The following is a 26,485-nucleotide window of genomic DNA, read 5'->3' as shown; positions in this document are numbered from 1 at the left end:
GTGTTATTTGACTGTAGACTATATGCAAACATCTGCTCTTCAACCAGGTTCCTTAACAGAGAATGAGGATGCCATTGATATTTTGCATTACAGTCCATGTGTGTGTGTGTGTGTGTGTGTGTGTGTGTGTGTGCGTGTGTTTGTGTGTGTGTGTGTGTGTGTGTGTGTGTGTGTGTGTGTGTGTGTGTGTGTGTGTGTGTGTGTGTGTGTGTGTGTGTGTGTGTGTGTGAGTACAGTCACAAACCAATGTTCCAAGTCTTTATTTAAAAAATCCATTATAGTTGGATTTAATTCAATTTGGACAGGCTAAAATGGAAATTATTCATATTAGCAATTACATTCTTGATAATCACAGATGAATTCTTGGCATCGGAAAATGAAATTCAACTAGGCTACATTTTTCACCATTGATACATTCCTTTTTTATTTCAAGAAATTATTTTTAACTTGACATTTTGTGAAATGTGCTTATTTGCTTTCTTGGAGAGGAAATTGATACCACACTCATGTTTGTATGGCGACTATGAAGCTACAGCCAGCAGCCGGTTAGCTTAGCTTAGCATAAAGACTGGAAAAAGGGGGAAACAGCTCGCCTGGCTCTTTCTGAAGGTATCAAAGTCTACCTTTTAGCACATCTAAAGCTCACTAATTAACATGTTATATTTTCTGTTTTAATTCGTACAAAACCTGAGACGGGCTGTGTCCGAAATCACTCACCACCACCACTATCTACGATAGGCCTATATTAACTGTCTGCTCATTAATGAGCTTACAGTAAGAGGTGCTGGTAGACAGAGCCAGACTTGTTGTTTTCAGTTGTTACGCTAAGCTAACTGGCTACTGTACCTTTACATTTACTTTACAGACACGAGAGTGGTATCTAACTTCTCATCAAACTCCGCCAAAAAGGAAATGCCAGTAAGCGTATTTCCCAAAATGTCAAACTATACCTTTATCTAGTCAAAACTGGACTATAACTAGCCTACTTGTGGCTGAATTTCTGATAAATTAAAACATCACATCAAAATCATAAGCGAAGCTAAACTAGCTTTCCCCACACTCGTGGGAAAAGCAGAAATGTATAGCCTATAAATTAAGAGGGAAGGAGGCAAGGTGGTGAGGATGTGAGGGAACACACACACACACACACACACACACACACACACACACACACACACACACACACACACACACACACATACACACGATGAAGAAAGCAGAGGTTTACTTAAGCCGATTGGTTTGTTTCAGATAAATGGAGGGAGAAAGGAGTGGTGAGAGAAGAGTGTTTGAGGAAGTGTTTTGCACTCAGTCCTCTCTCTCCTCCGCTCCTCAGTCTCTGTCTCTGTCTCTCTCTCTTCTGCCTGCTCTGCTCAGAGGATGGATTTGCCCTATCTTCCCTGGCTTAGCACACCATTGTGAAAGCAGTGGGAGGATGGAGAGATGCAGAAGGAGAGAGAGGATGAAAGGGAAACAGCTGCTGCCTTTAAACTGATGTTCTTCTTATCGTGATATGATACAGGACATGTTCAGTGACTCAGCCATCAAAGAGCTGCTTGGAAACAATTATATCCTCAGCTTTATGTGTGTGTGTGTGTGTGTGAGTGTGTGTGTGTGTGTCTGTGTGCGTGCATGTGTAAAATCTGGAAGGCATATGACGTGTTTAAAGGGGGGTACATTGCAGTTTTCATGTGTTTGTCTGATTAGGCCCGTTTCTGCCAGAAGAAAAAAAAAAAGGGTGACATATTAGGAATGACAAAAACTATCTCATAATTTTAATTTACCTTATGAGTATTTTTTTTAATCTTTTAGCTTTCCTAATTCGTTAGCAGTTTTTTTTCTTTTCCTGACAGAAATGGACTTCCAATACGATGTATAGGCTTTTGTAACATTTATTATAATGCATATAATCTGTAATAACCATTCTGAATGGCTGACCACTTATTGAACTTGCCGACTGACAGACTATGTGAGTAAAAGAGTGCTAATGAGTTAGTGGGTGGCAAGAAATTCACCTTTGATGGTAGAACTGTACTTAAGTACAATTTTGAGTACTTTATCCCTTTTCTGCTAACTTGTACTCCAGTATTTATTTGATAACTTAAAGGAGAAATCCAGCACAAAATGAACCTAGGGGTTAATAACACACGATTACCGAGTCAACCGTTCTCTGGGATTTGTTTTCATGCTAATCGAATGTGACCAGTTTTAGCCCAAAGCGCTAATTAGCTTATAAAGCTAGTCGTCGGGGCACAAGTAAAGTACACCGTCGAACGACGAACACCGTGCTTGAGCTATGTTACTGGTTACTGGTTACACGGCGTTCGTCGTTCGACTGGTCGCGACTGTTTTCCCAAGATGGCCCCTGCCTTTACGTGAACGGTACTGTCTTTATAAACTATCTTTTTAATAAACTGTCTGTACGCCTACAAAGTTCTCAATGCTTCCGTTTACATGTAGGGACCCTCATCATGCTACCGTGGAAGTGTGGTGCTATTTTGAGCCTTGTTAGTGGTGTAGAAATAGCGATTTCTTTTTACTTTACCCTCTGCCCCGACAACTAGCTTCATAAGAACGGTCGACTCGGTACACACATGTTATTAACCCCTAGGTTCATTTTGCGCCGGATTTCTCCTTTAAGTTACTACTAAGAAATAAAACATGATTTATTAGTATAGGTCAAGATAAGATAAGGGGGAAATCCACAAGCTAGCAGTAAATAGTTAAAATTAGTCCCACCTTTTACCGGCTGCAAGATTAAAGTGTAAACGTTCATGCATAAAAAATTATAATCCATTGATACATTATTTTTTAATGGAACATTTTGCATTTTGTACTTTTACTTAAATTCAATTTTGAATGCAGGACTTATACTTGTAAAAAAAAGTATTTCTACACTGTAGTATTGCTACTTTTACGTAAGTAAAATATTTCAATACGTCTTCTACCACTGCTTAATCATCATCATCAAATGATCAAGTGTGAAGTTTATTCAATCTCATACTGTCACAGCATGTTTTGTTTTTGGCACTTCATGAAGGTCCATGACTGAAACGTTACATCTTTAATGACGTCAGTAACCATTTATTTCACATGATTTCATTTTCCTACCAGGTGTAGCATTAGATAATGATTAGTTTGACCATTATTATTGAATCAATCATGTTTTCAAGTAATTGTAAAGTGTACAAAATATTTAAAAAATATGAAACATGTTAATCACAAGTATTCAGAGCCCACAAGGATGTGTTTAAATAGCTCATTTTGCCTGGCCAACAGTTTAAAAACCCAAAGATTTGACTTCCCAGTAATTCCTCAGATATGAGTCACTTAAACCAGAGAATGTTTGGCATTTTAACTGGATAAATGACTTACATGATTAATCAGTTTTTCACATTTTTTGTTAATTCATTTGCTAATTGTTTCCCTTATCACTCATCTCTGTTTTCCTCATCATCACAACAACACAAGGCTGGTGTTTTCCATGTTAGTGTGGCTGGAAAACCAAAACGTGAGAGGAAACCAACGGTTCGGACCAGACTGATAAACGGACTGACTTCTTAAAAAAATAAAATAAATCGTTCGCTCCTTCTCTCTGTCTCTTGTTTCTTGGTATCTTTGACTTTCTTTCTTTCTTTTGATATCTCAGCTCCGAACACGTCCTTCTCTTCTTGCTCGTTCTTTCTCTCATCCTCCCCTCCACCTTACACTCTCTCCTTCTTGTCTTTCTGCTTGAGCAGTGTTCACGGCTCCAAGGCTTTTTTTTTCACACTGCAGATGGCCATAGTGTTACTCCACTCAAGGCACACACACACACACACACACACACACACACACACACACACACACACACACACACACACACACGCACACACACACGCACACACACACACACACACACACACACACACACACACACACACACACACGCATGCACGCAGGCACGTACACACACACACTCACCCACCCACGCAGGCACGTACACACACACACACACACACACACACACACACACACACACACGCATTGCTCTCTTTTTCAGTGAAATGGTTCAGAGTGCTTTTCTCTCAGTTTGCCCTTCTCAGAGAGCAGAAGTGTCTCTTGTCCTCAAAAACTCAACTTGCAGAAGATTTGTCAACCCAGTCACTGATCTGATGCTTTGTGTCTTCAAGTTCAGACTGTGTGGCAATCATCAACAACAGGCTAACATCACATGGGAAGCTTTTTGGTGGATTTTTAGCAGCAAGGCTCTAGGGTGGATGTCAATGTCAGTTGGTCCATAACTTTGGTGGACAGACTGAATTATCCCAAGATTGACTGGATGGATTGGCACAAAGTTTGGTGCAGACATTCGTGGTTCCCATGTGATGGATCCTAATTAGCTTAGTGATCTCCTGACTTTTCATCTAGTGCCATAATCAGGTCAAACGTTTAACTGTAATCTGTCCAATACTTCTATATCTGCTAATATCTGCAAAACTATTGACTTTCCCATCAACCTCTGCTACTTTGTTTTAGTGCTAATTAGCAAATAACTAAACTAAGGTGGTGGACATGGTAAACATTCTACATGCTAAGATTGTGTGAACAACTTTCACATAAAAATAACTCTTCTGGGTCTTTACTTGACACCAACATGTTAAATTTCCAGAACATTTATAGTGCTTCTATACATTTTCGTAAATAAAATGTAATTATATATGTGTCTGCTGAATGAAATGAAGGAAAATACATTTGATCTCTAAATAGCAGTTTGAGAAGATAAGGGACTAGTCTTTCAGGTGCACAACATGGTGACAACGAAATGCACATGCACTCATGCTTTCATAGATAGATAGATAGATAGATAGATAGATAGATAGATAGATAGATAGATAGATAGATAGATAGATAGATAGATAGATAGATAGATAGATAGATAGATTGATAGATAGATAGATAGAGAGATAGATAGATAGATAGATTGATAGCTGGATAGATAGATAGATAGATAGAGAGATAGATAGATAGATAGATAGATAGATAGATATATAGATTGATAGATAGATAGATAGATAGATAGATAGATAGATAGATTGATAGATAGATAGATAGATAGATAGATAGATATATAGATAGATAGATATATAGATAGATAGATAGATAGATAGATAGATAGATAGATAGATAGATAGATAGATAGATAATTATGACATCAAAGCTGGAAGCAACTCTCCCTCAGAGCATCATTCAGTCACAAACAGCTGTTCTAGCAACATCCAACTGGGACACAAACACACAAACACAGAAACTTGTATTTGTGGGTAACATTAGGAGCTTGCCTGCTGTAATATCACAACTGTATGTAACATTGCCAGTTGTGTGTGTGTGTGTGTGTGTGTGTGTGTGTGTGTGTTAGACGTGATCTTGTATAAACGTTTTTGAAATTTTGTCCCAAATAAACTATTAACTCACTGCAATGAACTTCAGTATTCAGAACAATTCTTTTGCACAAATTCCTGATTTATTTTTAGAGCACATAGAGGTAAGACATTATTGTCTGGTACAGCGCTATAAAATAATGTGATGTGGAATTCCTGCTGGGAAATGCTCAGTGTCTTTTATGGGCTACTAGCATAAGGGCCCATTTTCTCTTATTGGGCCAATGGAGCTGAAGAAAGCAATTACTACAGTACCATACTGCTCGATGGGAGGGTGGGTTTTCAAAACAGAAAAAATGTGACAGAGGGGAAAATGGCTAAGAGGATCAGCAGAGAAAGCCAGGGTGGAAAGGGAAAAAAGAAAAATGAAAAAATGAAAACGTGGGCGATGGTCACAATATCTTTGTGCAACAGAAGAGATGAGCGGCAAGAGAGATTGAGTGACAAAACGGCACATATAAAGGCAGTTAAGAGGAACAAAAGCAGAGTGGCAGCCAATCCCAGTATGGGGGAGACTCTCCCATAATCCCGTCATCCACTCTAATCTCTATGACGACGACACGGAGCTCCATCTGTGACGTCACAGTTATGAATATTCATCAGGTGAATCTGAGCTCTCCACTGAATCCTTCCTTCTTACATTACATGGTCTTATGGTCTTGCTGTAACATTCTGATCATATACAATAGCAACTCAGAAACAAATTAGGTTATATATATATAAAATGCAAGCACACACATGGAAGTAAAATCACTCCAAATACAGAAATGTTAAAAATATCAAAAGATAGTATGACATTAGAGCCCATTGCTCTAAATTCTTGTGGAGCATACTCGAAAAGAAATTGGTTAGTACAAAGTGTCGGTCAACCACGTTGCCGTTGTGACAAGCAAGTGTTCATACCTGTTTTGAATGGTCACACTCAACGGCGGAGGTGGATAGTACCTGGTACTATTTTTGGTACCACCTCGGTCAAGCCTCCAAGCTAGCTGAGCCGATACTAAAAGGTGGAGTTAAAACACTGCAGACCACTGCAGAGAACTGTCACTAGTGCGACACAGGACATCCTGCATAAACCTGTGATTTTTAAATAACCGAGCTACTGTGAATAGCAACAAATAGAGCAATTTATACATACAAAAAATGTATTCACTCAACCTAGATTTAAAAAAAATGTAAGCCCGTAAAACTACACCATACACTACATACCTTATACTATCTGTATACTACGTACACCACGTACTACTTCCCTATGAAAGGAAAAGGATTCCGCAAGTGTCATGTTGAAGAGGATGTCATGGCAGTTTCATGTGGCATCACTATGACGATCAGAGGAGAATCCTGCTGAGTAGCATCTGCAGTGGAAAACAAAAAGTGAAAAGTACTGGCACCAAAAAAGTGAGTGGAGTCCTGCAGTGGAAAAACAACTTTTTATTGCACATTACTTGTTGCACTTGTTTGTACATGTGAAAAGTGAGATGAATAAAAAAGAGAGCTTGAGAGAAGATTTCAAACAAAACACGCCTACTTTCTTACCTCTGCACAACTGGCCAATCATTGGGTTAAGTGGACGTGCTTATCAGATTGACGGTTTTGGAAAGTTCAGAAATGTGTTGGATGAAATTCAATGCAAGCTATTGCTGCAATCTTTGCCAAGTTCATCGTCCAGGGCAGTCTCGCATTGCCAGACCTTCTTTCACAGCGCTGTGGAGGAAGGTCTGGCTAGTCCACACAGCATTCGGGGATGGGAAAAAAAAACGTGCTCTTGTTTATTGGGATTTCTTTAAACCAATCACAATCGTCTTGGGCTGCGCTAAGCACCGAGTGGATGCAAAATAGCCTCGGGAAGGAACTTGTTTTGATGGAACGTGTACGTTCAAAAGTTGTGTTAGTCGTGCAATAGAAAACTCTGATTGGACAGATAGTCTAGCTAGCTGTCTGGATTTACCCTGCAGAGATCTGAGGAGCAGTTAACCATATAGTCACCTAAAATCCACCGGAGTAGCAGAAGGTCAATGGCCATCTAGCCAGAAAGAGTGAAATCTGGAGGAATTTCTGGCTGCAACGGAGCAATCCCGAAAGTGGAACGTCCTGGATGTAGACCAGGGGAATTCAGATGCTGCTCGACCATCCAACCAGCACTTTAGTTGAAGCATACTGATACCTTTAGCATGGGATGTCAAGGTGTAGTCTCAGATGGCCAGTGACTCTGCTCTGTAGACAAGCACCAGAGTCTTGACATTTGGACTGGTAGCAAACCTCCTCCCTAGCAAGGAAATGGTGACTGTACAGGAGAAATCTGTTGGCAGGAGCAAGCTATTGCTGCAATCTTTGCCAAGTTCATCGTCCAGGGTAACACCTGGGGTCACAGGTTAACACCTGGGGTCACAGGTTTTCGAACATTGTTTGGGAATCCCCTCTCTCTAGTTAGAGTTAGAGTTAATTATAACCATAAACACACATGTACAAATTAGTACATGTGTGTTTACGGTTATAACACACACACACACACACACACACACACACACATAGTATGTCATTCACACATAGTCCTGTACATGCTTCCCTCTCTTTATCACCTTCAAACACCTCAAATCTGGCACATCTTCCAGTCTCCTCATTAACTTTTCCTCTCTTCTTCCCATTTCCCCTTTTAACACTCATCTTCCTCCCACCTGCTTTCTTTCCGTTATTCAGACATCTGTGTGGTGGCTGTGGAGATAAGCAGGGGAGTTATCTATTGGACAGCTAATTCAGGATGGTTGAGACAGCACAGCTGATACGCATCTAGTGTGTCTGTATGTGTGTGTGCAGGTTTGGGTAGGAGTGTGCGGGCAAGTGTTCGTTTTCTCATAGATATTGTGCAGGTTTATGTTGGTGTGAGGTGAGGTTTCTAATGTCCATTTATTAAAAAAAGGCCATTAAAATAAGGGTTGTTATCTGTGTGTGTGTGTGCACAAAATGGAAAAGCAGATCACAAAGCTACACATCATACATTCACCTACAGTACACACATTCAAACACAAAATGAACTCACCACAGGCACTTTGAAAAGGTAACTCTTTATTTTCTAATCATTATACTGTATATAATATTCCTTCTCTCTAGATATAGGTATCATATTCATATCATGTAAGTAAAAGTGTGCTTTTATTCACAGCTTGTGTCCGTGTCAGACGGCTGTTGGAGGTTTACATTATAAAGTATACAGTGAAACTGGCTGGCAGCTATGTGTGTGTGTGTGTGTGTGTGTGTGTGTGTGTGTGTGTGTGTGTGTCTGTGTGTGTGTGTGAGCTGTGAGAGTTGTACAGTCAGTGTGCCTGTGTATAGAAAGACAAATGTGAGTGCCAGCATGTTTCTGCATGCATGTGTGTGTGTGTGTGTATATTTGTTTGTAGAGGACTAAGTACATGTATCTCATGATAGGGCTCAGAGGTATGGAGCAGGATAAAAAGCTGCCCATTGACACAAATTTCAGAACAGTTGATCACCTTCAACCTTTAAACATATCGCCCATCACAGCATTTTCAGGTGTTTTAAAATGATGACCCACATTATTTTTTTTTTTTTGGGGGGGGTTTCAATCATTAACTGCTTCAAGTTCCAGCTGCACATTTGTCTTCAGGCTTTCGTTTTTCACTTTCATCACCGCTGCCAGGCAACACTGATGATCCCCAATGTCACCCCTCAAGTCAGAGTAACGGCTAGCTGCTATTTACTCTCCTCATCTCCATCTGAATAGTTTCACCTCAAGGCAAACTGCTACAATGCCTTCAAGATTCACTCCCTAGATTTTTTTCCAGGTCATTGCTACACATATAATAAACATGATAACAATGAAGTATTAAGCTTTGATTTTACATATATTCTGCATATTTTGCTCTGTTTTTGTGGTGTTCCTTTGAAAGGACTGCTCCATCTATTGTCACTGTACACTAGGACAAAAATTCATGCAAATTTGAATCAATTAAGAAATACATAAAAACTTAAAACGTCACTAACTTCACCGTCTCTTTTCCTGAGTTTGTGTTCCGGCATTTGTTATCCAACAGTAATTGACTAAGGTCAATTTGAAATGGACAAAGTCAGGTTACAATCATTTACCACTTAAATAACAAGACTGAGAGTCTACAGACATGATAGTGGCTCTGTGAGGCTGCACAGTGGTGCTTTGAGCTAAATACCAACTACAGCATGCTAACATGCTGCAAATGACAATGCTAACATGGTGATGTTTAGTACTTTAGCAGTTTTGTAGCACTAAACACTAAGGTACAGCTGAGGCTGACGTGAATGTCATTAATGTCGCAGATATTAAGTCATAGACAAAGATTTGACCTGATGATGGCGCTAGATGAAACGTTAAGGGATCACCAAAGTTATTACAATTCATCCTGTGGGAAACGTGAATGTCTATTATTAATTTCTTGGCAATCCATCCAACAGTTGTCGAGACATTTCACTTAAAAATGGCGAACGTCAACCTAGAGCAAATGTCAGGGGGTCACCGAAGTCAGCAGGATTTTTCTCTCTGGGCACCATGAATATCTGTAGGTCTACCAAATTTCATGACAATCCATTTAATAGTTGTCAAGATATTTCAGTCTGGACCAAAGTGGTCGATGACCGACATTGCCATCAGCTATGCCGCTAGCCTGGCTAGACCACCTACAGTCTGAGCACTCTGTAATTATACCAAACTTGTGATTGTTCTGTGTTGCTTTCACTGGTCTCTATGCCTGGTAGCCTGACTCTACCCATTACAATGTGGCTCAGTAGAAGGTGATGAGCAATTTAGTCTCTTTGGGGCATGGCTTTCTCAGATGAGAGTTTGACTCATCCAAAAATCTAAATAATGATCCAATAGATCATATATATACACTGTAGGATTTGGTCTGAAAATCTATAGTGACTATTTTAGAAAACATAACTATATAACAAAACTAATGTCACCTAAATAAGACCAACTCATGAGTTCACTCATAACCCCAAAACACAAGAAGAATAAACCTTTAACGTGTACTGTTGCCACTGCTCATGAGCAATTTATGCAAAAGGGAGCCTGAATGCACCTAATGCAGAGCGAAACTCTCGAAGCCTGGTTAAACTTCCTGCCATTTTGGGCCTTTCATCCTTGGTCAGTCAACCATGCCAGCCTTGGATATGTTCTGCATGTAAACAACACTGTCTGAACGCGGGGTTTGAGGAAAAACTGTAAAAAGCAGATTTGAATCGCTCTGTACTTCCTGTCAAAATAATATGTGTAAAATGCAAGACAGGTACGAAATCTCTCTAGCTAAAGGGCTAAAGCCTGGCACACAAAAAAAACCCGAAAGAGGGCGGTCTGAAAAAAACGGGCTTAATAGGCACCAAGGCCAGAATAATACATGAAATCGTGGCTGCTATTTGAATCAGAGATTCTGTTAAGGGAACTTTTTTTGGAAACCTGTCTTTCTGTAAAATGTCCCACATGAAGAACATTTAATTCTAATTGGCAGTACAAGATGGACGACCTCTCACGTCATCTGAAAGAAGAAACACTAGAGACAAATCCTCAGCAACACAATAGTTTTACAAGCAAGTATTGAAGACAATCTAGTCCCCCTTTTTTTTTTAGCTGATATTTGGGAAGTTTGAGAACACGAGGAACAGCAAGCTACACCAGGTTGTGCTGATTGAAGACCAGCTGTCATTGTGGACTCGATAGATTTGGGTCTATCCTGCTAAGCCCCCTCTGCCGATCCTAAATCAGCCTCACAGAATAAAAGGCAACAGTCCAGTCAGACCATGGAAATTAAACAATGACTTCCCCTTAGCCTTGTATCATAAACTCATCATTAATACATTTTGTACACAATATCCACCAGAAACCACTGACTCCAAAACAGTCCTTGAATCTTGTATGGCTGCGTTTGCTGAGGAATGAGCGGGGCAGTTAGCTCTAAAACTGATCCCAGTGCAACCGTTAAAGGTTGTGGGAATGCAGAGGAGGTTATACTGGAAGCCCCATGGCTGATCTGGGAGCAGTCTGAAGGCAGGACAGGCAGGCACTGGGTGCATGGGTGAGGAGAGGCTAACTGCACAAACGCGCGCGCACACACACACACACACACACACACACACACACACACACACACACACACACACACACACACACACACACACACACACACACACACACACACATGGATATTAACGCACAAACATGCAGGCACATAACTCCACCTGTAAGCCCTCCTCACACAGTAACCTTGTCTGTGTGTGTGTGTGTGTGTATGTGTTGGTTGCAAGTGCAAAGTGTAGAGTGCTTATAGCATGTGTTTGTCTATTCCAATAAATTCACATTTTTCAAACATTTCTTCTGGACCTCTGCATTTGATTAGCTGGCTCAGTACTTGAAGTTCCTTTAAGGAGCGACCCATCAGCGGCATTTGTTGTTTTTCTACAAAAGAAACACTTAAAATGTTTTTTTTCCAAACATGACACAGTGATTTTTCTTTTAACAGGACACATTTATCCACACACTGCACTGGCCGAAGTTGCGAGTGTGTGTTGTATAAGTGCGTGTATCTGTGCATAAATGAATGTCAGTGTATATGTTTGTGACCATTAATGTGTGTGTATGGCTATGTGTTGTGTTCTTGTGTTTCTATACTTATGAGGACCTATATCGCACACATTTCTTTTTTCAGGGTCCGTTTTTTTAAGTAAGTTAGGTCATAGTTACAATTTGGTAAAGATGGGCATTGTTCAGAGCACATTATTAATGCAAAAATATTAATATCTCAATTTGCTACATTTGTAATACATTTTGGTTTTATTTTAAAGAATACATACGAGATCAAACAGCAAAAGCAACCCCATGTACAATGAAAAACAATCTATCATGGAAGTCCTGCAAAAACATTACTTCTGTGAAATCAAAAGTCGTTGTTTTGGTGACACTGTTGAAGAGGCTGTGGTTCAAATCTATGGTATTTTTGAGGCTGTGGTTGAGTTGTATTATAGTGGCTTACATTGTAAACTGTTTCTATTATGTTGCCTCTGTCATTCTTGACAAAAGTGGATACTTTGAAGCGTTATAAAGTATTTGTTTTTACAGACTTCTGTATTAGATTGCATTATTTTCTGTATCCAAGTAACAGAAGTTTGGTCTGTAGTGCGTTATGGTGAATAGGTCCTCAAAGGCATAGAAACCTTACTTTGAATGCATGTATGTGTGTGTCTGTGTGTGTGCGTGTGTGTATTGCACTTTCAGTGTTGAATGTCCCGCTGAAAAACTGTAAAGTTGACCTCTGGCACCAGTGAGGTGAGGTTAATGTCCACGACAGATCGTCCGAGCGCTCCATTGTCTCTTCCTCTCCTCCCGTCAGAGGCTTCAGATGTGATTAAACGACACAATCTCACAAACCACATCAAAGTAGAAAACGAAACTAGAATAATATAATATTACAAAGACTACGATCCCTGCTTCCCAACTCTGCTCCCTTTCAACTAAAGCCCCCATTAATAGATTAATAACTATAATATGTGACAGAGTTTGTCATCCTCTGCACAGTGGCACCTTTAGAGTAGAATATATATATATATATATTTTTTTTTTACTAATAATACAATTATTTGTTGTTGATATCAGAGTATCAAAGCTGTATGGCGGTAAGAAGAGATAGACAGAGGTCTAGTCTCAAAAAGCACCCTGTGCTCTATTGGAGTAAACATTGTTAAACACAGCACAGGCTTACGGGCCCACACACCCTTGTAAGGCGTCTTAAATGTAGCAGTCCAGTGTCTCTTACGGAGTATAGAGATTAGGGTGCCATTTGAGACTGGATTAGAGATAGAGCGAATGTACGCACTGGAAGCGGATGGATATGGCATGCATGGTTTGAAAGATTAATGGCTCATGGATGCGGTTCTGAATTCTGACCCCTATAGGGGCCACGGATGTGCTGAGCTACATAGCTACCACTGCTGTGAGTATACTGCAGGAAACCCTATGCAAAAAAAAAGAGTACTTGGAGTAGTGAACCTATAATCTAAAGCTAACCTGGCGACCATGATATACAGGAAACATTTTGAGTAATATTTGGCACCAAGTTTGATTAACAATATTTTGCTAATATATGTTTAATCCTTAAGCTAAATCAAATAATTCTTAACCGAAAGTATCCTACCTCGGCTTAAGGCAATACTCTTTATCTCTAATTACTTCAGAAAGTTACCCATCTAACCTAAAGTTAGCCAGAAAAAGCAGCTAAAGACTAACGTGTAGCTAACATGAGTAGAAGAGTCTATTTCTCTTCCTCCGCTTCTCTTTTTGCATGAAGCGTGTTATATCGTTAGTTAGCTATTCAGCTGGTTTAAAAACAGTCGTTCCTGTGCAAATGTACTTTACCTTTCCTTCCACACAACACCATTTAAAACGACACTGCTGCTGCAGCGCTGAGCATAAAAAGCCCTTGTGTGCTCCTGTCCTTTAAAAATTAAAAGCCCTTGCTGGAGAAAAACTGTTTTTCCCTTTCACAGCCCATGACAACTGCTGATGTTGTAGTTTAGCTTGCAAAATTAATATTTACACGTGGAGGACAGCAAGAGCAAGTCTGCGGTGATGCATGTGTGTCCCTTTAAGCTCCCTTTATGGCGTAAAAAGACAGCGGATAAAAGAGCAGCGTCATAAATTAAACAGTATGACTGAGATTTAAAACATATTTTATTATCAGGGTAATATCTCTCAAAGTAGTGGTGTGACGGTTTCAGCTTGGTGATGTTTCATGGTTAGTTTATACAAAACAGTGCAATGGTGGCTTAGGGAGGTAACGAAGAAAACAAAAATGCATTTCCCCCCCTCTTTGAGTTCACACTCACTTTTTACTCACAGCCCCAGAAAAGGTTTGAGAAAAAAAGCTGTTAACATTTACACTAGCTACTCATGCTCTCCCTCCACAACTCTCTCTGTACTATGGCTATTTTGTCTCCTCCCCTTGTATCTGTGTGTGTGTGTTTGTGTGTGTGTGTGTGTGTGTGTGTGTGTGTGAGTGATCAGGTGTTGTCCAGTGATGTGATAAATGGTTTAATGTGAACTCAGACACTATAAACACTAAAACGTTGCAAAGTATATATTTTTGGATCTTTGTATGTGTTGCAACAGCCTGCTAATTCTTTGCAAACATTTACATTGAACAGAGGTAGCAACAGATCACCAATGATTAGGAGATCTAGTGGAGAACTGACTGTGTGCAAATACTATTTACCATATATATATATATATATATATATATATATATATATATATATATATATATATATATATATATATGCTATAGTACTTAAAGAACACCATTTTCAAAAGCAAAAATAAAGCCTGCTAACCTTAGGTTGGGAAGTGATCAGATCCCAGTCAAAAACGTCTTTCCTCCTATCTTTGTCTTATTTATCCAATAACATGGCATGGCTTCAGTACAAACTGGTGCCAACACAGTATGCTGAGGGTCAGACAGTGCACCAACTTTGTGTTCAATGTTTTTATATGTCTGAAAGAGAGCAAGTGAGAGAGAGAGGGATACATGTAAATGTATTGATGTGTCTCTAGAAGCTGTCCCAGTAAAAACTGCACAGGTGTTTGAAATATGATAGGACCATGACTGTCTGTGCTAATACAGCCAGGAGACATGTGTGTATTGGCTTGAGTGTGTATGTGTGCGTGTTTGTGTTTGTGCAGATGTCTACTGTATGTGCACATGTAAGGGAAATAAAGAGGAGGAGAGGCTGTGAGTGACAGCTGAATGGATGGAGCACACATCCTCTGAATCATACACGGGACTTCTGCCAATTCCATCTATTTAGCTTTAAATTGTGCGCCACATACAAATTCATTTTCAGCAGATCCTCTATTGGAGAAGAGAGATGTGTACTTTCAACTGAAGGGAGCATTTTCTCAGTGTTTAATTCTGCAGCTGAAATCTTTGACAATTGTTCTGGCAAGAAAAGACAACGTTATATTAAATTCTTCTGCATGATATTCCCAAAGAGGTAGAGGGCAAAAAGTCCATCTGTTTGTTTAATGTTTTTTTGGCTCCGCCTTAAAACATATTCACAGCTCAGTGGTCTCCTCCCACAGTACCCTGAACCAACAACCTCCAGAAAACCCTAACTAGTCTACGAGCAACACCAACGGAAGACAGGACCTAAAAGAGAAAGAAAGGGTGAGAGGAGGTGTGTAGAGAGGGTAGCAGTGAGGTGAGTTATGGGGCTACACAGAAAAATGTGTAAGGTGAAAGGTGACCAGTGAAGGCGGACAGACAGACACACATTTGATCATCTCTTTACGGTTTAGGTGAAAAATAAATAAATCAAGAGATGACGAGATTTCGTGTGGCTGAAAACAGGGGTAAAAGGAAGCACCAATGATGTAACGTAACAATCTAAAAGAGATTCATTATTTTTGTGGAGTCCCACCTTTTCCTCCCGAACAGCTGATCTGTAGTCAGTGTACCCGTTTCTCTTCATCAAAAACCTCTACGGAGGTTTAACGACTGACCTGGGATCAGAGAGATGGGGGTAAATGTTACCAGGAATGAGCTCAATTCAGTTTCAGTTCAGTCAGTTATGAAGTGAGCTTTTCCATCAATCAATATGAAAGGAGTATATATACAATATGTATAGAAAATAATAACTAGTGCCACAAATGTGCTGCCATAAATGGACAAACTGCATCTTCAATTAATATTTTTGAATCCAGCTGAACTGAAAATGAATCAATCCCTATCCTGAGGTGTTAACGTCCGCACTTTTAAATAGCATCGTAATCAGAGAGACAGCTCGGAGCTCAACGGCTGTACCCTGCACTAATCCAACTGCTATCCAAAAGGTCAGGAGGACAGAGATCACACAGAGTCTCTCAACTCTTTCCTCTTCTCCTTTGGTTCACATTATTTAAATTTTTTTTTTTTTTTAGGAGAAGTTGTCCGAAACAGCAAACCACTTATGATATGCTTTTTACTGGGGTCAATCCCGTTTCCCCCTCGAAAAAGCCGGAAAGTCAATTTATGAACATAACACTCATGAACATAAATCGAATGTGCCTTCATATGTAAGGAGTTACAGGTATAAGTACAGTGATATGTGGTAAAATGGAGTTGGGAACAACTTCTCCATCAAAACCGACGCTGCTACACACACTGAAACTCTCACAGGGCTCAGGATTCACAGTTCAAAGGCTAAAAGTTCACAGTTCACAGTCAAAGTTTATCAAACCCCATTCCCACCCGCGTAACCCTGTGTGTCCCCTGCTTTTGCTTGCACTCCCCCTGTATTTCTCATCATCCTTCTCTTTGATACTTTGATTGGGCAATATCTGCAGCCAGGAACCTCTCAGACAGGCGTGGTCCTGCGGTTGGGGTCCTTGCTGTAGTCTTTAGTGAGTGTGCTGCTCTGGAGGAAATCCCTTTCTGAGTTGAGCAGCCCGCCCATGCCGCTGCCAGGTTTGGTGCCGGCGTTGCCTGCCTCGCGTGGGTTTAGCGTGTACATGGGCATCTCGGAGGCGGCGGGCCCTGTGTAGCCGCCTTTCCCCAGCGGTGAGGTGTCACGGCTCGGGGCCTCGGAAGAGCGCACACTGGAGCGACGCCGGAAGCGGTAGCGATAGGAGGGGATGCGGCTGAAGGCGGACTTTTTGATGAGCTCGGTGCGGGACTTGGCCCGTTGCTTGCGGTGCTTCTCGATGAACATGTGCACGGCCAGCACACCCACCATTTCTGCCATGATGAAGGATAGGGCGCCAAAGTAGAAGGACCAGCCGTAGGAGTAGGACTTTTTACTGTCGCTCTGACCCGGGTCACCCGAGTTGGCTGAGATATAGACAATAATTCCTATGATGTTACTTAGACCTGGAAGGGAAGGACAGAAAGAGCAAAAATAATAAGAGATGTGAGTGGAAAGGGTGCGTGACCTACTCATCCAGAAAAACAGCACACTACTCATCCAGAAAAACAGCACACGTATCAAAAATGGCAAGAGACAGAGATCCATCAGTAAATGAAAACAAAGCACAAATATACAGTTACTGCACAAGAATCAATAAAAACACAAGACTATGTGTTTATAGCCGCTCTGTGACTTTGGCACAGCAATGCTAGAGGTAAATGTTAACATCTGCATGCAACATACTCACACTGACAATGCTAACATGATGATGATTGGAAAGTATAATGTTCACGATAGTTAACATCTTAATTTAGCATGTTAGCAACTAACGTCATGTGTTTTGCAGGTATTTGGTCATAAACCAAAGCTTTGGACATTGGGTCTCGCTATATGGAAAGCTAAGGGATCCAAAGTTATTACTCTTCATCCAGAGGGGGACATGAATTTCTGCACCAAAATTCATGGCAATTCATCAAATAGCTGAGATATTACAGTCTGACCCAACGTGGTGGAACAGTCGAGACAGTTAAAGATACAATCAAGTGACAGATTAGCAAATGGAAATTTGTGAAAGAAAACATGTCAGAGCAAAGATTTGAGAGAAATTAGCAGAGAAGAGGACGACGGGGAGACAGCCAAAGGAAATAAAGCAAAGTAACAGGAGGAGAGAGTGGAGCTTGATAGAAACGCTGGAGAGTCATTGCACACAGCTGGGCGCTCTTATTCCATATCATTAGTCCAGAATACAGTGCTCATGCAGTGTGGTGGAACGCACAGAATGGGGACAATTAGCCAGCTGTAATTAACCAGAATCAGCCCCACACTATTGTGGTAAATAATTACCAATTTGGCTCCATGAATTTACTACAAAACCCAATGGGACCCTACACATCCCAATGAACAGCAATTACTGTACAGCCCTTTGTGTTTGTCAGGGGCAAGAGCATAAATGTGTGTGTTTATGGAAGACCAAGTGTCAGCATCCATGTGATAGATTGTGTGTGTGAATATGTATGTGTGTTGACACTCTCACACCCTCACAGTGCATCACAGCGGCATCATGGTATTCTTGCTGATTGATTAATCAGCTGCTGTGCCCCATTTCCACACTCTGGCTCCTCACACAGGCACTTCTGTGTGCTTTGGATGCCTAACAGGCTCCTTCTACAAATATTTGAGCGTGGCTCCACAGTAACTACACAACACACACTCATGGACACACACATACATACAGTAGCCCCTTGTTGCTATCTCAAATGCAGCATCCTTGTATTCTCGAGATCAGACATATTTGAATTTGCTCCGCTTCTCCTATCAGGTCAGGCTATTATTTTAAGTCATTGGTACTGCAGCTAAGATGGCTGCTATATTGTGTTTAACAGTGTTGTCATGGAGATGAGCAGTACACAATTCTCATTTCCACTACAGTCTGTAGTCCCCATATAAGGTGTACGGAAGGAGATTAGGGCTCATTCATTTTTTTTATTGTTTTTTATTTTAAGTCTGGGATTTGAGTAATACTTAAAATATCAAAACATCTAAATATTATGTCAAATATTTTTTAATGACGTTGAGGGACTTATTTGGGGAAGATGATCAGTTTAAACAGATCTGCTCCTTTCAATCAAATTTAACCCACTATACTAAGACCCTTTACATAGCTTTCTGTGGGGAAATAGGGTCACTGCAGTGACAAAGGTAATAGGAAACATCATGGAGAAAAAACAAACAGACAAAAAAACTGAATACAAGCAGAAAACACCAAATACAAAACACAAACATAATATCATCAGCGACATAAGCAAACAACAAAATCAATACAACATGTGCAGCCAAGCTTAAAACTCGGGCTAAAAGGTGACAATTGTTGATCAATAGCCAATGTATTTTTTTGGGAGAAACAATATAATCAATATGTAAAAGATGTGTCCTTCAGCAAAGAACAACAAAATAAAGCCGTACTTTAATAGACAGATAATTAATAATACAGCTCCTGAGAAACACACACACACACACACACATACACACACACAAACCTGCAGAGACGAAGAAGATTCCTGCACTGAGGATGACATTGTGTCGGCTCCGGTAGAACTCACTGGCGGCCACACAGAGCCCCCCCAGGAACAGCAGACCCACACTCATGATGGGGAAGATACTGGAGGCACGCACTGCACCTGTACACACACACACACACACACACACACACACACACACACACACACACACACACACACACACACACACACACACGAAAAAGTGTGGAAACACATTTATAATGGAAGTCTTGGGTGAATGGTTTGTTTCAGCAAACCCTTTGACTCCATGTTAATGTTTATTTGGAAACAAATCTCAAATAGCAAATGTACTGTACAAAATGTGCATTTTCAGTTACTATGGTGTTTAAATTTAAATTTGCAATGTAAAGATACAGTGGAGCTTCCTGAGCAGAGAATGAAGTCACACTCTCTCTGTGCATGTTAGTGCATGTGAGTGCCTTGTGCGTCAGCATCAGACACTGACGGCTGTGACAAAGCGTTGATATTTGACGAGTTAGGGAACGGTCTGTGAGAGCCATGTGGAGGAAATCCCAGACCACTTTTTTCCCAGTATTTCGAGTACAGTACCTTTAAGATGATGGGAAAAAGCTGGATTTGAATTTTCAGTTTTTAAAAATTGGGTAATTGGTATGGTAGCTATAGCATCCTATGAGTCTATGCTCAGATTAAAAGGTAGTTTGGACGATGAGATTTCCAAAAGGACCTTTTAAAAAACAAAGTGACTTTTTAGTCACTTTCAATCAGAGGTAAGAACATCCTGTGAATGTGACAGTTTAATTGTAGTGTTGACTGGGTCCCTCAGTTTTATATGTGCTCCTTACTTGCGTTAATTTATTGTTTTTCTTTCCGCACCATGGTTTGTAGTAATGTCTTCTCCTGTGACCGTGAAATGAGTTAAAGATCTGCTTGCTGCCATTTACCAACCTTTTCTTTAAAGTCAAGATGTTGTGAAGAATAGATTCATTTAATTAAACTGTAATTAAAGTACAAAAACAAAATCACTGAAAAATACTGCCAACCTCTGGTCCCATTTTGTAGTATTTTCTGCTGGTTTGCTTTATGGCACCATTCAGGAGGATTACACATCTCAAAATAGCAGATGATATACAGTACTATGCAATGAGTCAATGGAAAGAAAAACTACTTTTACAATATTTGTAGAAAGAAAAAAAAGACAGACCATACATACAACCATACATACACACACACACACACACACACACACACACACACACACACAGTGCGTTTCACTATCTTTGTGGGGGACCCGTCAATGACATAATGCATTCCCTAGCCCCTTACCCTAACCTTAACCATCACAACTAAATGCCTAACCTTAACCCTTACCCTCACCCTAACCATAACCTAATTCTAACCCTAATCCTAAAACCAAGTCTTAACCCTCAAACAACCCTTTAAACTTGTGGGATCCAGCATTTTGGCCCCACAAAGCTGGTCGGACCCCACAAGTATACTGTATTCCCGGTTTTTGGACCCCACAAATGTAGTTAAACAAGAACACACACACACACACACACACACACACACTCACACACACACAGGCACGCATACACCAATGCTGCTACATGCTTGACTGAGTCTGAATCTAGAACATGTTACAGTAAAGCATTCAGAGGCCTTGCTTCAGAGAGAGAGATGGATGTAGAGGGAAAAAGATGGACAAAAACCAAGACAGATGGAGAGTCGCACTGACACATATGCAAGACAAATTAATGAATAGCAGAGATGATGAAAATGGAAGCGAGGCTAGAGTAGGAGTGAAATATCTGTCAAAACCCCATATGTGTACATGATGTGACAACATATTGAAGGATATTTGCAAACAGCTTGTCATGCAGAACTGAGCTGTGCGGTAGGTTTAGATCGGTTGAACAGCCGATGTGTAGTCATTCATCAGGTGTATCATTACAATTATTTTTTAAATCATCTAACCAGTAACATGTTTTGATTTCTAAATTTCTTTTCTTTAGGCTTCTTGTGTTGAAAAACATTCCCAGTATGACTGACAGAGGCAGTGACCAATAGTGTTGTACGGCTGAGTGTACAAGCCCCGCCCCTGTGGCCCACACCCGTGGGCTGTGTATGAAATGCCGGTCACTAGGTCCCCGCTCCCCATTGGCTGGCCAGCGCTGAGGCCTGTGGTCTAATTGGCTGCCTCTGGGGATGTTGCTCTGTGTTCAGTGGAGCAGTGAAAAAGAAGCATAGGCTGAATCCATTTTCCCTGTGTTTTGTTGTTGCTGTTTTCTCTCTGTCCATTTTTACTCTTTGTTTACTGTCGGAGAAAGGACAGAAACAGCCCCCTCCTCTCTGTTTTCCACTAAACCACCCTCTCTCTATCTTCATGGCTGCATCCTTTTTACTTCTGTCCTATTATTCTCTCTGTAAAGGTGCTCCCACATGTCTCTTTTGTCAATTTCATAATGGCAATGTGTATTTCCTCATTTTTCTCATGTATTTGCTGAAAAAATCGTGGCATCTGTTTATATATGTTGTTCTCTCCATTATACTAATAAGAGTTACATCTCGCATTTCTTCCTTATATAACACTTTTAATAACTGTACATTGCAATACAAGACAAATGCAATTTCTTGTATTGTCATATCTTCTACATGCATGATCAAATGATGAGAAAGCTGACTTTTTGCAATGTGCAGCTATTGCCTTCTGTCTTTTAGCATATCATGTATCCATCGAGTGCAAAGTTAAAGGGACAGTTTACCCCAAAATCACAAAATAAATATGTTTCCTTTTACCTGTAGTGCTATTAATCAATCGAGATATCGGCAGTAGAGATGTCTGTCTTCTCTAACTAGAAGAAGGAACTAGATGGCTACATTTGAAAAACTCAACAGCAATGGCTCTGTCCAGAAATCATGACCCGGTTTCTCAAGATAATCCACCGACCTGGTTGCGCTTTTAGCACCACAAGCTGAGGGCCATATTATTCCATTATATTGGAGAGAAGGTAGATATCTCTATTGCTGATATCTCCAACACTGGAAACAATCTAGATTGATAAATAGCACTACAGGTAAGAGGGAAAATAGGTATTTTTGATTTTAGGGTTTGAACTGTCCCTTTAAGACCCCTTTTAATATTTTTCAACCAACTCATGGAGCAAAAAACAGTTGTCCTTGGTAGATCAGACCCTATTATCATTGTAAACCGAAAAAGTGCTGGAATGGAAAGCTTGACAGGCATAGCAACAGTAAGTAAGGGGGACAGAACTTAGAATGGTCAACATAACTTACTTACTTACTTATAACTTAGGTCAACATAATTATTTCAAGTCAAGTTTTAACCTTTCATATTGGATTGGGTTAGTATACTATTATTATTAATCATGATTCCAGGTCTTATCAATATATTTTCAGGTCTCGTCCAGCAAAGTTCATAACAACTTTGACCTGACAGTGACACCAGATAAAATAATGTTCATCTGTTTGACTGATAAAAATGGTCCGAAATACATCATCATATCAAACTTACGGAGGAGGTATTCAGCAGCATCTGCTTCATAGTCCGCATCCTCTGGGAAGTGATCGATCTTCTTACACACACCTCTGAATGTTCCTGCGGAAGAGAAACACAGATTCAGATCTTTATTGTTCCACAAGACAAAGACAAATTAAGTACTATCAAAAACACACACACACACACACACACACACACACACACACACACACACACACACACACACACACACACACACACACACACACACACACACACAGACAGACAGACAGACAGACAGACAGACAGACAGACAGACAGACAGACAGACACACACACACACACACACACACACAATTTCTACTAGTAAATTTAGAATATTATAAAACATGCATACTGGTGAAGTCTGGATATTTGATCAATTCTCAGTCATCAGTTATGGACAAAACCAGTTATGTCATTGAACAAATTGAAAACAAAACACACTATTAAAACAGAAAAGATTTATTGTGCGTATATATATATATATATATATATATATATATATATATATATATATATATATATATATATACAGCGTATGTATACAGTATGTATATATATATCAGCTGCTAGCTCTGATAAGGCCAACTGTATTCAACTCGCAATAATGACTGCTTGCTCTACATTATCCCGCCTATTACACAGCTGCTTACTAAAGAAATCAATAATTTGACACAAAATATTGATATAAAAATGATTTTATTGAATTAAAAATGGTCCTCCAGAGTCTGTGATCAGAACTCTGGTCATAGAAACAGTCTGCTATACAGAAATAACAGACCGTAGAATGCCGTGATTGACCAATCAGAATTGAGTATTCAACAAAGCTGTGCACTGTATTACCATAACAGGTAGTGTCTACAGCAACATTAAAGGGGCACTATGCAGTTTTGGCCATTTCTTCGCTGTTTTCTTGCTTTTTGCTCACAGGTTTCCCTATAGAGCTCCCCCTACAGCTTCGGAATAAATATTTGGCAGCTCCTATGTTTACTCGTGTCTCCTCGCTCAGTCAGTCTGCCGTTTCCTCTTTCTCTGTTCCTCCGACAATGCTTTCCTAGCTTTCTGCTTCTTTTTTGCCAGCTCAGCCATGACGATACTGTGAAAAACTCCATCGCTACCTTGTTAGCCGGTTCCTGAATGGGCGTATGTGTGCAGTGTCGTGAAGCAATTTGTTGCATCGCGAGACCTGATATCACGCGATACTTCCTGAAGCTGAGGCTGGCGACTCGCCAGTCCAAAAGTTGCAAGGGTGGTTTTTCTGCTCAGGCGCTAGGGGGGAGCGAGACGACCACCATTCAACCCGAAAAAAGTCATATGACCATTCCAATGACTCCGAAGCTGTTCAGTTAAGGTAAATGAATACCTAATTAATAAAAAAACTGCATAGTTTTCCTTTAATGTATGGATAGCACTAGGTTGAAATGGAGAAGAGCTCGCTTCAGCAGCAGTTTTGTTCCTTCCTCGCTGACACTGTTATGAGATGGGATAATTGAACGAGTGCATATATGTTGCTATGTGTTCATCTGTATGTTTTTGTGTACTGGCTGTGAAAACAATTATCCCTCTGTGACAATAAAACTAAATCTTGAATGAATCTGTCAGTATGGTTTGGATTAAACGATTAATCATTTAGTGATGAAAATGTCAAATATAATAGCAAATAAATACGGATATTTGAGCAGGATTGCTTTTGGCAATCAATTATCTTTTTGTGTGATTGTATTGCATCAGATCATATTTTCAGGAAGGTGAACATGTACACATCCTGTACGTGGACATGAATATACATCACACGCAGAAAAAACAGCAGAAGAGGAGGAGGAGGAGAGGGAGAGAGAGAGAGAGAGAGAGAGAGAGAGAGAGAGAGAGAGAGATGACATGACAGATGATGCAGGACAGAGCTGTAGCCTTCAGGGTATGTGCGGGAAACACCAATGAAAAGCCTGATCTCTCTCTCTCTCTCTCTCTCTCTCTCTCACACACACACACACACACACACACACACACACACACACACACACATCAGCCAAGCTCATTAAACTGATACGTGCACACTATCAATCATGCATGTAAAAAAAAGCCTTCTGTATCTAGATTGTTTATATCAGTGTATGACAGTTGGGGTGTGTGTGTGTGTCTGTGTGTGTGTGTGTGTGTGTGTGTGTGTATATTTGTGTTGTATTGACTAGGATGCAGTCTCCTACGAGCGTGCCGTGTGTCAGGCAGAGTGACTCATCCTCCTTTGTACAAGTACTCCACAAACACACAGACAATTACACATCCATCTGTGTGTGTGTGTGTGTGTGTGTGCGTGCTCTGCATGTAGCTTCATTCCCATCATTCAGTCCCATTCACACATGGTCAACACTACAGGGGATATGAGAGAGACAGAGGGGGGCTGATGTGGGATGAAGGGAAGAGTAGAGAAAAACGAGATGAAGGAGGACGGAGAGAGAGGAAGTGCTGGTTGAAAGAGGTTTGGTGGTAAAATGGCACGGGAGAATTGGGAAATGGGAGGATGGAGGCTGGCGACGAACAACGGACGACTCAAGCTAATTGCTTATTTGCATATGAAGAGGTTCTTTCCAGTACCCACACTCACTGAAAATCATTCATGAATTGATTCATCCAGCTCATGCAGTCAGAGATAGTAACTAACCTTCGACTGAGACTCTGATTGACAAAAAAGACATTTAAAGAGTGTTTGATATCTAGATTAAATAAAGTAATAATCTGTAAAACTTCCATATGAATCAAAGTCTGTTTTGCCACACTGTCATACTGATAGATGTACTACTAATTCAACAAATACAGACAAATACCTCATCCTTGCACACCCTCTTATCCTTTTCATACTTTCATTAGTATTAGTATTCATTATTCATTTTCAGCTTTTTTGGTTGAAAATGTGGTATCCATAGAGAACAAATTAAAACGAAATTCATATCTGGATTTTGTATACCCACACATGAAATAAAAATGGATGCTATGGCTGCATATACTTAAATCTGTGTCTGTATTTCTTTTTATAATTTATAATATATATATAAAACAATTTAATCTATAATTAAAATAATCATTAGTTGAAGCCTTAAACCACATAAATATCAACAATTAAGGAATATTAAAGAATAAGCCTGCTGTATTTTTTTTGGGATTTATTGTCAAGAAACCCAAAGAAAAGACCAAAATCAACTAGGTGCAGTTAGTTTCTTAATACTTTCTGACTTCCCTACCCTGTCTGTCACTCACAGCCCCAAGTCCATTATATTCTACTGAAGACGTAAATCTTTAAGTAGCCTACAGTATATAGTGTAATTTAATAATAACAATAATAATAATATAAAGTTTATTTTTTTAAAGCTAATAAGCTGAGTATCGCTCTCTGTATTATTTCAAGTGGCCTTATTTGACTGGAGTCACAGAAGGTAACTGTAGCCTTAGCTGTTCCTGTTGGACGCATCAAGGTGTGAAGCATTATCAAACAGAGCTCTGCCTTGTTTCTGCCAGACGGGAAATTTATTAAACCCCCTGCCTTTTAATGTATCGAACCACCCTGATGTATAGAG

General features: G+C 40.1%; 1 protein-coding gene across 1 annotated transcript in view; it reads right to left on the bottom strand.

The window, feature by feature from the left end:
• Positions 1–16,768: 16,768 nt before the first annotated feature.
• Positions 16,769–26,485, bottom strand: part of cacng3b (calcium channel, voltage-dependent, gamma subunit 3b) — a 22,319-nt gene continuing 12,602 nt past the window's right edge. Inside the window, exons 2-4 of the mRNA XM_078269828.1 lie at positions 22,911–22,994; positions 19,376–19,516; positions 16,769–17,302 (exon numbers count right to left, since the gene is read on the bottom strand). Of these exons, the coding sequence (XP_078125954.1) occupies positions 16,791–17,302; positions 19,376–19,516; positions 22,911–22,994 (737 nt within the window). The 3' untranslated portion in view covers positions 16,769–16,790. The remainder of the gene's footprint in view (positions 17,303–19,375; positions 19,517–22,910; positions 22,995–26,485) is intronic.

The sequence above is a fragment of the Sander vitreus genome, chromosome 15 (assembly GCF_031162955.1).
Source record: "Sander vitreus isolate 19-12246 chromosome 15, sanVit1, whole genome shotgun sequence".
NCBI lineage: Eukaryota > Metazoa > Chordata > Actinopteri > Perciformes > Percidae > Sander > Sander vitreus.
The sequence above is the reverse complement of the archived record's forward strand: the minus strand, read 5'-3'. Positions and strand labels throughout refer to the sequence as shown.